This window comes from Cetorhinus maximus, chromosome 13 (genome assembly GCF_964194155.1).
Source record: "Cetorhinus maximus chromosome 13, sCetMax3.hap1.1, whole genome shotgun sequence".
NCBI classification, from domain to species: domain Eukaryota; kingdom Metazoa; phylum Chordata; class Chondrichthyes; order Lamniformes; family Cetorhinidae; genus Cetorhinus; species Cetorhinus maximus.
The window spans coordinates 102827053-102840557 of NC_135891.1; the positions used below are offsets into that span (position 1 = coordinate 102827053).

The 13505-nt window shown below is 46.5% G+C and overlaps 1 protein-coding gene across 3 annotated transcripts in view; it reads right to left on the reverse strand.

The window, feature by feature from the left end:
- Positions 1-13505, reverse strand: part of LOC144688900 (nuclear receptor ROR-beta-like) — a 79138-nt gene that overhangs the window by 25302 nt on the left and 40331 nt on the right. Inside the window, exon 1 of one of the 3 annotated variants that reach the window (XM_078555921.1) lies at positions 13257-13459. The exons of the other annotated variants lie outside the window; for them this stretch is intronic. Coding sequence (XP_078412047.1) covers positions 13257-13275 — 19 coding nt within the window. The 5' untranslated portion in view covers positions 13276-13459. Of the gene's footprint in view, positions 1-13256; positions 13460-13505 lie in introns of those variants that run through there. 3 annotated transcript variants of the gene reach the window in all.

Here is a 13505-nt window from a genome sequence, read left to right on the forward strand (position 1 = left end):
TGAAAGCAATATTTGCACCTTCGCCACAATGCTCCTATATGGGCAACAAGAGCAATAGTGTGGTAATGCAACAACACAGAACTGGCATGCACCTTTCGCTTGAATAGATTTGAAGGGAGGACATTTTGACATCCTGCAGATAAGCTTTGGGTCATAAAAGTAGAAAGGAAAACAAATTTTGGAAGTTTACAACTTCCCATTACCCAAACACAATGTTAAAAAGCTGATCGCCCTTTGAATTTGAGAAGACTGCAAGCCACAGATATGACGAACATGGTTGTTTGTTCTCCGATGATACAGACTTGAGCAAATTAAATACTATAGTTTCTTGTTAGAAACTGTTCAATATTTCCACAGCAAATATATTTTCAACTAAGACAGTTTTGTTCTGAGAATACAAATACCCCTTGTGCATTATTAAAGCAATGCATGATACCAAGTCATATGCCTTTACTTTGTTTACTTCTGACATAGTTCTTTGTATATTTTTTTTTTCACACACTCTATTTAGTGCAATCCTAACAGTTTATGTTCTAAAATACGTCAGTAATTTTGCAATTGTCCGCATGATCACAAATAGGAAATATATTTTTAACTGTACTGGTAAACAAAATGTAAAGTATAGACTGTCTGACGATATGTTTCTTGGGGGTGGGGGGAGTAGGTGGAGGGTACGAATGTTAATAACGATGGGCGTGTGACTCAGGTGCAACATCGCACTGAGATTGGATTTGCACAGGTAACAGAGCGAGGTGAAAGGAGGGGTCAGTAGTAAGGTGACTGGCTGTAAAGACAGTCGAGACATTCTAACAATACAAACAAAACATTCCAAGTTCTGGAGGTCCGAGAATGAAAACGGAAAAAGCTGAAAACACTCAGGTCAGGAAGAAACCATGAAAAGAATCGGCAGGGGACATTGCAAGCCATTTGCCCTTCCTCAAGCTACTCCATTCCTAAATGAACCTGGACCTGTACTGGACAGAGATTAAATAGAAATAAGTGAACTGAATCAGACACACTAGGATATGTTAATATTGATCTTCTTTCTACCTGCATTCTCTACATAATAACAGTGATTGCGCCTCCAAAATAAACCACTCGTTGTTATATGTTACTGGGGTGTCCCGTGGACATGACAAGATATAAAATAAATGCAATCTCTTCCTTTTACTCTAATGGCATAGACCATTTATAAACGGATAGCTCAGCTATACAAATTCACGTCTGTTCCCAATCAGCTGGGCTTGGTGACAGCAGCTGGTAGGGTTGCTACATTTGGTCTCAGTGACTTAGATCAGGAAGGAACAATAAATGTTCAAAAAAATGAAAGATGGCATGGATCCTCCTCCCTTGCCTATTACCAGTTTGACAGAGATTCTGAAAGAAAGGAGAGGAACTTATACCTTATCTGAAGGGAGGGAACTATTTAGAATATCAGCAATAAGGTAAGTTGAGTGAACAACAATTTAGTGAGAACGGGGTCAAGGGAGCTGGAAGTGGGTATCATGGACAAGATATACCTGGTGGTGACTTTGCCTCCCATTTACTTTCATGTAAGGGGGATGTGGGTTCAGGGATACTTGTTTCCAGCCAGTGAAGATAGAGGACCACTTTTTCAGGTTCACTTGCTATCTTAAGGTTGATTTTGAGTAACTGCAAGCAAGTGCTTTGGCACAACACAGTTTACCTTGTTGCCAAACCCCTCCTTATTCTTTTCAACCTTTCTTGACACCAGTCTCAAATATGTCTGATATGCCTGTTGGGACAAGCACAGATATCTTGCTGCTTGCCTCTGACAAGTATATTAGATTGGTCTCATTACCCTGTATTGAAAAGACTCAAGATCATTGCAATAGCCTGCAGCTCAACTCTGGATTTGGAAATGAACAACCTTCCCTGTTGTGAATCCAATTTTTTTTTAGCATATATGCAATAGCAGCTTGGAAGGTAAAACCTAGCTGATTATTTGTTTTCAGAAGCACATTCTATAGGCAATTCAGACTGATATATCATATTAGTGTGATATCTCTCTAATGCTCCAATTTTGTTATAGTAGAAATAGCCTTTGAGAAATTACTCCAGTTCAGATGTTGAAACATCAAATATATTTTTTAAATAATTTTAATTCACAATCAAAGGTTTAGGACAAGTGGATATGGAACGTAACATAATAACAATCTGACTTAATTGTTTCATGGGTCTCTCAACTCAATAAGATTGTTGGTGATTTTCTACTTTAACTCCATCTTCCCACACTATTCCCATATCCCTTCAATATCCAAAAAATGTATCAATCTCTGTCCTAAATATATAACTTTTCTCAGGATTTAAGTTACATTTACAGGGGAACATTGATTGCTCATGCCTAGCTGGACCAAAAAGACATTTGGGTCAAAGCTTGAAACTGCCGTGGAGGCGGGACCAGAGCAGGTCAGGGCTGCAATTTCCTGCCAATGTCCTAGCGTGCCAATTTGCCGGCCTCCTTCCACGTCCAGGCCCCTTTTTAAACATACTGGTTTGCCGGGGTGATGGCTACGAGTCCGCAAGCGGAGGGTCCATTAAGGCCATCACGCAAATACCGTCTGGAATTTTCCAGGCACCAGTCGGCTCTCCCCACTTGCCATCGCTGAGGCAGAATCCCAGCAAATGAGTGAAGGCGGCCTCCCAGTGTCATAGTGGGGAAGGAGCCAGGACTTCAGCTAGCATTTTTAACTCCCACCATGGAGCTGTGGCCTCTTTTTATTCTTAAAGTTTTTTAAAAGTCTTCTCTTCCGCTACCTACACTGGCAGCTCCCGTCGTCATTGTACTGACCCTCCAGCTTCAGAACCCATTCTCCGTCCTTAATTGGATGGCCAGTGTGCATCCTAGCTATTAACTGGCCCGCACTTCAAAACCTGCTTTAGGCATTAGACGCCAACGGGGTGTCAGGGCCCAGAAATACGCCCGATGTCAGGGTCGCGACCCCAGAACTAAAATTCAGTCCATTAAGTGTCAATTACAGCTGGTGGCAGGCGTGGATCAGACTGGGGTGAGGTGGATCGGTTTACCACAATTGGAAAGCTTTTTACCATCATTTTTTCCTAGAGTCTGCCAGCAAGTTGCCAGATTTATTGAATTTAAATTTCACCATTTGTCAGAGTGGGATTTGAACTCATGACCTCTGGGTTGATAAGACCTGTATCATAGCCAAAACATGGGGCAGAATATGGAGCTCGGCGGGTGGGCGGGCGTGTGCCGGACCAGGCTGAGCACAAAATGACGCGCGATCACATCAGGCGAGTGTCCCGATGTCACCACGTGGTCCGGCAATATTTCGTTCGGCAGCGCGCCCGCCAATAACTAAAAGGCTTATTAAGGCCATTAAAAAGGTAATTCCTTCCAAATTTACGTTGTCCATCCAACCTAACGGTTGGCGGGCAGGCAAAAACACCAAGCGGCCTTTGCACTTTTTAGGAAACCTCATCCTCGGGCAGGATGAGGTTTCCTAAAGCAAATAAAAATAAAATAAAAATTTCACACTTGAATTAAAAACATGTCCCTGCTCAGGTGACAGATTCGCATGAGGGGACACGTTTTATATGACATTTTTATTCTCTTCATTAGCTTTTTTTTTAAACAGCGCCTCATCTCTCTGAGGCAGCGCCGTGCCTCAGGGAGATCAAAGCGCTCTGTCGGGCGCATGCGTGAAGTTTGCGCTAGGCCCGCTCGCCTTCCTCTCTCTCTCTCTCTGCCCCCCACCCCGCACAGGCAATGCTGAGCACTGCCACTCGTGTTCCTCACTGGGGTCTTAATTGGCCGGCCAGCGTGAAATCGCGGTGCGGCGCCAATCGCGGGCGGCTGTCAGCTTCCCGACTGCACCCCCACCCCCCCCACCGAGCACCCCACCCAGGGCAAAATTCTGCCCCTGGTACTTTAGTGATTATCAGCCGGAAAGCAGGAAGTGTTATCCATCTGTGCCTACATTATTGAAAAACCACAGCTCACTGTAGAATCAAAAGGTGCTTCATTATGTAATAAAGACAGAAAGTGCTGGAAATGCTCAGCATGTCAGGCAACATCATTGATGAGAGAGAAATAGAGTTAACATCTCAGAACAATTCTGATGAAAAGGTTATGAACCTGGAATGGTAACTCTCTCCCTCCATCCACAGAGGCTGCCTGACCTGCTGAGCGTTTCCAGCACCCCCTGTCTTTCTTTCACATTTCCAGCATCCACAGTGTTTTGCTCTTGTATTAGTATTTTGTTATTTGCATGAATTTTCTGCCTCACTTTTGGAATATCCTGGCCATCAAACAGCAGCTCTAAGCTAGTTAACTAGCAATTCTAGCCGTGTTACACAAGGTGCTGAAATACGATCTGTAAACATTCTGCATCTAACGCGTGATTTTGTCCATCAGACTCTGGTAGAAGCCGAATAACTTGCTACAGTCGCAAAGCCTCTTAAAGCTGGAAAGAATTTCCTGCCGCCTCCTTCTAACCCGAAACTTACTTGTTGCTGCAATTGCCTTGCTCCAGCTAACTTTCATACTTTACAGCCACCAATAATCACTGTGATTTGTACATTTCAGAAACTTTTCCAGAGAATATATTGAGCACTATCCTTAGAAAAATGGACAGACCGGGTTAATCAAGATCATACTCTAGGCCCCTAACTATCCATGAACAACTCCATGGGTGATCCCTTGGCCAAAGTTTTCCGTTTGGCGGGTGGGCGGAGCAGGTGCTGATGCGGGCGCCGCCATTTTGCGCGGGCAGGCCAATTAAGGCCCGCCCAGCGCATTTTTGACTCCTGTGGAGAGCGGGAGTCTGAAGTTTGCGCTGGGCGTGTACAGACCAGCGGGTCCAATGGCGACCCGGCAGTCTGTATAAGTAAAGGCCTGGCGATCTCCTGTAGGCTGTCCTCTATGGCCAGCTGCAGGTGGCACTGCAGGGGGTCTGCACAGCAGATCAATGTTGAGGGAAGGCCAGAGGAGGAGGGCAGGCTGCAGGGTAGGCCAACGGCCAATGTGCCCCTCACTTTTCTGATGATTGCCTTGCTGCCCTGCTCGAGGAGGTGGTAGCACGGCGGGAGGTGCTGTTTCCCCAGGATGGGAGCAAGAGATCCCCCCCACATGACGAAACGTGCCTGGGAGGAGGTGGTGAGCTCCAGCTCCCGCGACGTGGTGCGACACACCTGGATCCAGTGCCACAAGCGCTTCAATGATTTGTTGCGCTCTGGAAGGGTGAGCGCCATGTTGGCATTGGGCATTTAACCCAGCAGGTAGCCTTAGCCTTTGAGCCTCCCCCCCCTGAGTCTTACTGTCGTGACTGCAGTGAATCATGTTGGGCATTTTTCCTACGCTGGGTGGACAAGCAGATAGTGCCCATGCTTAGATCAGCCTCAGTGGTTCATGAGAAGATGGGTTCTCCCCGCACCATGTGTTGGTCTTAGTCGCACTTGAGTAGTCTGGGGGCAACCGACAGGAGATGCAGCTAGGCGCATGCTCAGAGCTCCAACACATGTCCTATTCATGGTGGATTGTGGAAGGGGAGCCTCAAGGTCTCGTGGCCAAGAGCCATCTGCTGCCCTCAATGCTGCATGTAGTTGCGCCCCCTTGCTATGGGAGCAAAGACCGTGTGTTTCTGAAAGTGATGGATGCAGAATGTGTCCAAGGTGGCAGAGGAGGAACTGGAGGCCTGAAATGGGCCAGTGTGGTTAGGGTGCAGCGTGCGCATGCAGAGTCCATGTGCAATTAGCCACAATGAATGGTCTTCTCTGTTTTGCAGGAGAAAAATGTGCATATTGTGTGTATGAACATTCGCCCACTGGAGGCGGCCAGGCCCAGCTGGTGATTTTAAGCCGTTTTGAGCAGGAGGCCCTGGAGCTTGAAAGGCGCCATGCACCCACATTAACAGGTGTCGGTGAGGCTGGGGTGGAGTGGCCAGGTATTTCAGATCCACAGTCACATCTGCTCTGTCTTCCCCACCATCCATAGCACTGATGATTGTTTGAATCGTTATTGTAGCAACATTGCTCATTCACAGACTGATAGAGTCAGACGTGTGGGTCATAGACAAAGGTCCCTCAGCCCTTCGAAGATGCGTATGTCCAGCACTTTCCAAAGTCGCCTTATCCCATTTCTGACCACTATCCCCTTGGCCTTGAATCCAATGGCATCGCAACTACACACCCAAATACTTATCACATGTTAGGGCTTCTGCATCCACCACCCTTACAGCCAGTGCGTCCCACATTACTGTGTGCAAAAGTTCCTCATCACCTCACCTGTCAACCTCATGCCCCTTACCTTAAATCAATGTCACCAGGTTACTCATCCCTCCGCCAAGGGGAAAAGTTCCTTTCTGTCGACCCTATCTATGCTCCTCATAATGTTATAAAGCTCAATAATGTCACCCCTCAATCCCCTCTGCTCCAGGGGAAGTATCCCCAGTTTATGCTGTGTCTTCATAACTCCAACTCTCCAGCCCAGCCAGCATCCTGGTCAGCGACCTCTGCACTCTCTCCACTCCAATCACATCCCTCCCATGAAGCGCTGATCACAAATGCACACAGAACTATAGCTGTGGCCTCGGCAGCGTTTTCTGCACTTGCAACATGACCTCCCTGTTCCTACATTCTATTCCTTGGCTAATAAAGGCAAGTATGGCTTTTTACCTTGTTAAACGCCTTATGTACCTGTCCCGCTACCTTAATGGGCCTGTCGATATGCCCAGCAAGGTCCCTCTGATCCTCCTTACTTTCCACAGTCCTACCATTTCTCATGAATTCCCGTACCTTGTTTCTCCTGCCCAGGTGCATCACCTCACACTTATCCACATAACATTCCATTTGGCGTTCCTTAGGCCATCTGACCAGCCCGTCTGTATCCACCTGTAATGTTTGGGGCTCCTCCTGACTATTGGCCACCCCACCAATATTCGTCTCCATAGGTTTTGGAAGGTTTAGCGCATAATGAGCCTGGGGGGAAAGGGATGAAGTGTGTCACTGTGTGCACACTAACTGATCCACTGCCCTTGTTGTTATTTTCAGCATCATCAGAGCCTGTCCACCAGGCTCCATTACAGATGCCGCCTCTCACACCTGAGGGTCGTGAACTGTCACCAGCGTCACACCATTTCTGTGAGGCAGGCACCAGCGCAGATACTAGCACATCTGTGGGAATGGTAACATCGGCTAGTGTCCTGGGGCACAGTGGAGAGGGCACTTCACACTCACTGGAGGAGCTGGCAGGGACAGAGAGTGCCCATGGCGCCAGCAGCCAGAGGACTGCAGGGGACCAGGCACATGCTCAGTCGGTGCCTGATGATGTGCCTCTGGAGTCGTCCGCGACGCAGCAGCTGCAGGAAATGCGGCCGCGTGTGCGGGAGCATCTGGGGGAGATACATGAGGTTATGCTTGGCTTGGTGTCCGTGGTGGAGGAGTCTACGTGGAGCATCAGTGATGCAATGAGCCTCATGTCAGAGCATCATGCTTCCTCCATGGAGAGAGTGACGACTCTTGTGGAGAGGGGCTTCCAGGAAAACAAGCAGCTTCTCCTGAAGTTATGCTCGGACCTGCAAGCCCTCACAGAGCCAGTGGCCACAGCTGGTCAGTGCCAGTGTGGGAGATGTTCTGGGCACCAAGTTTCCCAGCTCGGTGCCCATCCACCTGCGGTGAGCAGGGAGGTCCGAAGCAACCTCACGTTGGCGCAGCAGCTGCCTGTCGACTCTGCGGGCTCCTCTCAGGGCGCTCCGGGTGAGGGCGGCAGCTCCTCCGCCCCTCTCCCAGTGAGCGTTTCATCCGGTGAGGCTGCAGCGACTGAGGAGATGTCAGCTGTGGAACTGGCAGCTCCCTCCCAGGCGGGGCCAGCACAGGCTCCACGGGCCAGAGGACGCCCATTGAGGCTAACAGGACAGCAGAGTCAGCAGGCTGTCTCAGATGCCACTCCGAGCGATGGGGCGGCACCAAGACGTAGCACCCGGAAACGTAAACATAAGGCACCTTAGGCACACCACGGGTTTCTCACTGGTGCTTTTGTGTTGGCCCGAGATTAGGGAATTTTTTTTTTTTGCAGTTGTAAAAATGTTTTGGATTCATTTTGTTGGATCATATGATAGATCAAAACAAAATCCCGATGTGTTCCCATGGCTGAGGGTGGCTCCTTTGTTCTGCATTTGTATGTTTTACATACACATCATGAGTGTTTGAGTGGACATTGGGTTTATGTCCAAACCCTTAGTTGCAGATGATGAAGTGGCAGATTTCGCACTGAGGTGCCAAGTATGGAAGTGCCAGGCAAGGCTGGTCCTCCTGATCCATTTGTGTGGAGCTAGCTGAACCACACCCTCAATGTCTCTCTCTCCACCCCCCCCACCCCCCCCGCCCCCCCACCCACCTTAAACCAATTTATATTTCTCCCTTCTTCTAACTATGCTCCAGTTCTGCCGAAGGGCCATGAAGGCTCGAAACGTTAACTGATTTCTTCTCCGCCGATGCTGCCAGACCTGCTGAGTTTTTCCAGGTAATTCTGTTTTTGTTTTGGATTTCCAGCATCCGCAGTAGCTTTTAGCTTTTTGTTTTTAGCTGAAGGTTCATTGGATTAAAGTCTCCCGGGTGTCCGTGTCTCCTTGGTGTAGTCCCAGGTCAGCATTCAGCCCCTCATCATTCCCCTGTGCTTCCTCATCCTCAGACTCACTGCTGGACTCATCGTGTGCAGCCGCATCCACTGCGTTAATGTCTTCATCGTCCACTGTGTTCCCCCTTTCCAGCGCAAGATTGTGGAGAGTGCAGCATGCAACCATTATCACTGAGACACGATCTGGAGGGTACTGGAGTGCGCCCCCCGAGCGGTCCAGACATCGGAAGTGCATCTTGAGAAGATCGATGGCTCTCCACCACAGCCCTTGTGGTGCCGTGGCTCCTATTGCACCACTGCTCAGCTTCTGTTCTTGGATGGTGGAGAGGCGTCATGAGCCACCTTCTGAGGGGATAGCCCTTGTCACCCAGCAGCCATCCATCCAGTCGGGTTGGAGCACTGAAGAGCCTCGGCACCTGGGAGTGTCTGAGGATGTAGGCGTCGTGGAAGCTGCCTGGGTACCTTGCACAGACTTGTAGAATCAGCATTCTGTGGTCACACACTATCTGCACGTTCATGGAGTGGAAGCCCTTCCTGTTGACGAAGGCACCAGGCTCACCTGCTGGTGCCTTGATGGCCACATGTGTACAGTCTATAGCACCCTGGACACGGGGGAAGCCAGCAATGGCCGCGAAGCCTCTGGCTCGCTGTGTCTGGCTGGCATTGTCCCAGTGGAAGTGGATGAAGGTCAATGCCCGTCTGAACAAAGCGTCTGTAACCTGCTTGACACAAGTGTGGACAGCTGATTGGGAGACACCACAAATATCACCCACCGAGCCCTGGAAGGAGCCAGAGGCATAGACGTTGAGGGCAACTGTGACCTTCAGAGCCACTGGCATGGGGTGTCCGCCCACACAGTTAGGAGAGATCTCAGGGCCAATCATCTGACAATGATCTCCCTTGACAGTCGGAGCCTCCTTCGGCATTGCACCTCAGACATATTGAGGTAGCTGCTTCACTGTCTGTAAACCCTGGCAGCAGGATAGTGGCGTTGTCTGCAGCTCCTTCCACCTTGGACTACCTCTTGGCCCTGCGCCCCTTGTGCCTGCGCCTGTCCTCCCAAAGGTGGCTCCCCTGGAGGCTGATTGTCCACTCCTGGCCTCCTCCTTATTCTAGCCCTCCCTTCCTCCTCAGAGGAGCTGCCTCCAGTGGACATGTCAGAACCCATACCCAGGCTAAAGGGAGGCCCCCGGAAAGCTGCAGGCCCGATAAAGATGACTGACTGCAGAGTGCTGACCTGAAGGTTCAAAGGACAGAGAAAGCTGCTGGAATTCGTTCTGAACTACTGCAGATCACACAGGCCAGTTTAAAAAACTTTCTGCCATAAGTACTCACAGACCAGATTGACAACCCCACTGAGCCTTCTTATCCCGCCCATGGATGAGTTTTATTAAAATGTCTCTTACCCGCCTGCCCATTGCGCCAAGCCGAAGATCGCATGGGCGCCTGAAAATCAGCGTTGATTGCCGATTTAAGGGCCTTAACTAGCCTGTTAATTAATGGCGGGTGCGCGTTGAGCTTCATCACTCGCCCGCCCAGCGAAATATCGCGATGGCGCGCAGTGACGTCGGGACGCTCGCCCGATATCGCCGCGTGTCATTTTACACACTGACGTGTGGAGCCTGCCCCCTACACGTCACCCAGAAAATTCTGCCCCATGAGTTACTCGCAAATAAGATGAACAGTAAATGTCACAGCAAATATAAATCAGATTTCAAGAAAATCTCAAACAATCCTGAAGTTCAGATATACATTAGTATAATGTACAGATTGTGATGCTTAAATTAAGGGTAAGGGTGGAACATTCTTTTAAGCTCTCCGGACTTGGACCTAACACCAGTTTTTGTAGTCAAGTTCAACATAATACTTTCTGCTTAAAGTAGTCTTTGCTAGTCTTTGACTCATTAGGTTGGGGTATATTTACTTGAGGTTATATTAAGAGGGAATAAATAAGTGCCAGATGTAAACAGAACACATTTGAAAGATTTACTTTCCCGACAACTACGTGACCTCAGTATCTGGGACACAAGTCACTAAGAAGTTGCTCTAAGCAACAGCATATTTTCAGTTAACTGAAATTATTAGAAGCAATTAATTGTACAGAGTACAAGTTTAACCCTGCCCAAACCATATTAAACTCTATATTTAAATTATACTGGGTGACCTTTTCTTGTTTATATTTTATTTTACAAATTCAATATTCTTATATTCATGGCCTGAGGAACTAAACCAAATCAATGTTGGTTGAGGTTCCCTTCTGTCTCAATGCTGTATATCGAGACTTATATTTAACTCCACAATCCCCAGAAAAAACAAACATGAAACAAAGATCAATTTTAAGAAGGAGTGAAGGAAACATCCAATAAGTTGTAGTTTTAGAGCACGTTTAACATAGTGAATGCCTGATGGTTCTTCACACGAGCGTAATGAGACAAATACTGACACACAGCCAAAGAACATTAGGAATCGTTAGAATTGATGTGCAAAGGCTTGGTCATAGGGGGGGATTTTGAGGTGCATCCTAGAAGAGGAGAGAGCAAGAGCAAGAGACAAAGGGCTTTAGGTAGGGAATCCCAGAACTTGGATGGCTGAAGACAGCTACCGCTGGTGGGATGAGAAAACGTGGGGAGGTCAGAGGGCCAAAGTTTGAGAATCGCAGAGTCCTTTGTAGATTCTGGGCCTGGAGGAGGTGACAGGAATTAGGAGGGGCAAAGCCATGGAGGAATTTGAGTGTGAGGATGAGGATTTTAAAACCAAAGTGTTGCTGAGCCAGGAGACAAAATAGGTCCGCAAATGGGCAGGTGGGGCCTAGTTAGGGTTTTGGGTGAACTTGGGTTTAAAGAGCGCGGAAGATCGGGAGATAGGCTAGGAGCACATTAGAATAGCTGAGCTTGAGGGTAAGAAAAGCATGGATGAGGGGTGCAGCTGCAGCTGGACAGAGTCAGGCAATATTATAGAGGTCCAAATAGGCAGTCAAGCTGATGGAGAGGATATGGTGCCAGAGACTCAGCTTATGGTCACAAATAGGATGCCATAGCCTTTTAAAAATGTCTCACATATAAAATTTTATCAAATGTCTTTTCAGAATACATGCTACATCTTCTGGATCGTGCTTACCCTATCTTTTTAGTTATTTTCTTACAGAATTGTTCTTTATAAATCCATGCTAATTACTCCTTAGGGCACTATGGTCTTTATATAAGCACTAATAGCATCTTGTATAATGGTCTTCAACATTTGCGCCAGGACTGATGTTACAAGTCAAGACCAAAGATACAAGCTGAAAAAAAATGACCTTCTGATGAAGAAAAACAAAATTGCTTTAAAAAAAAACCTCACAGCAAGATGAACAGGTAAATAAAAATAACAGGAAACTACAAAGGAAACAAAAATATTTCCTGTTCAGTATTACAGGTCTTGTCTTAAAAACAAATTTCACAGCCTATTTTGCTGAAAATGCAGAAGGAATTTTCTTACAAGGGCACATGATCAGGTAGCCAATTATTTCCAGAATTTCTCCATTTTTTACAAATGTGGTTTCAAACTTTTTAACGTTCGGATGGAAATAGATTAGGAATGGATTTTCTGAAATCGAGACTATGCAGATATACATTGCAGATTTTATAGACAACCAACTCTATTATAGTCGGACCACTTGAAAGCTGACAAAGACTAGAAATGAACATTTTCTTGATGAATTCATATTGACGTGTACAGTTAAAAGTATTCTGTATTTCAAACAAAACTACAAGGTTTGCTTTTATTATTTTTAAAAAATTTAAACAGGAGCTTCAGTCTCAAGACGGAGCATGAACATTAGTTGTGAATTACATTTAGCGCTGTAGGACGGAGGTCTGAGTGTGCAGGACTTTTACAGGACTTATTGGTAAAGCCTAAAATCTATAAAATTCTGCCTGCATCTGAATCACACTGCTCTTTGGAAAATGTTACTGCAGGATCAAAAGAGATTTAACGGCATTACTGGAAAGTGCTAAGCTAGCTTTGCTGAGATTATTTCGTACAGAGACCCTTCTTCAAGATTTGGAAGGCATTAATATTCTGCATGAGAATACACAATTAAATCTCAATACAGTAATACAAAGCAAAATGCTGCGGATGCTGGAAACCTGAAATATAAAACAGAAACTGCTGGAATGGTCAGGACAGTATCTGTGGAGAAAGAAACAAAGTTAACATTTCAGGACCATGACTTTTCATCAAAGCAGTAGCACTACGGGAAAAAAACCTTTCATACTGATTTATCATTACTTCCCATTATCCTTTCTCAGCATAGTGCTTACAGCTATTTTGATGTAACTACTATATAATTCAAGGGAAAAAAAAGTGAAGTTACACCCATATGTATTTATTGGCAGTTGACATTTGATTAAACCTGCAAACATATATCTCATCATTATCTACATGTCATCAAACAAGTTTTTCCAGCTTTTTCTCGAGATGTGCAGCAATGCCCTCTTGATGAACATAGTCAACTTTGAAGCAGTGCTGGGCTGTATTTCCTGCTCGTTTTTGTGCAGAAATATACATTAAACACTTAGCATAAACGTCTACTGGAGAAAACAGAATATCAAGTTTACCTCCTGCTCTATATTAGTAACTTCAACAAGTTGATACTTACAGTGGGATGGGTTCTTCATTTCAAAATTGCACTCAATACTCCTCTTAAACCATATCTAGCCATTTACAAGCAGTACCTGCCACCCTCTATTTCCCATCATGCAGGGCAAAGCAGTGCTTATACTAATAGGATTTAACACGAAAGCTCTATTCAGCTTCTTTCAAACTGCATTACTCAGCTTTCAATTCCACAACATATCTAATGATCGGCCCTAAACCAAACTCAACAGCAATGTTTTGTTCAGGTTTT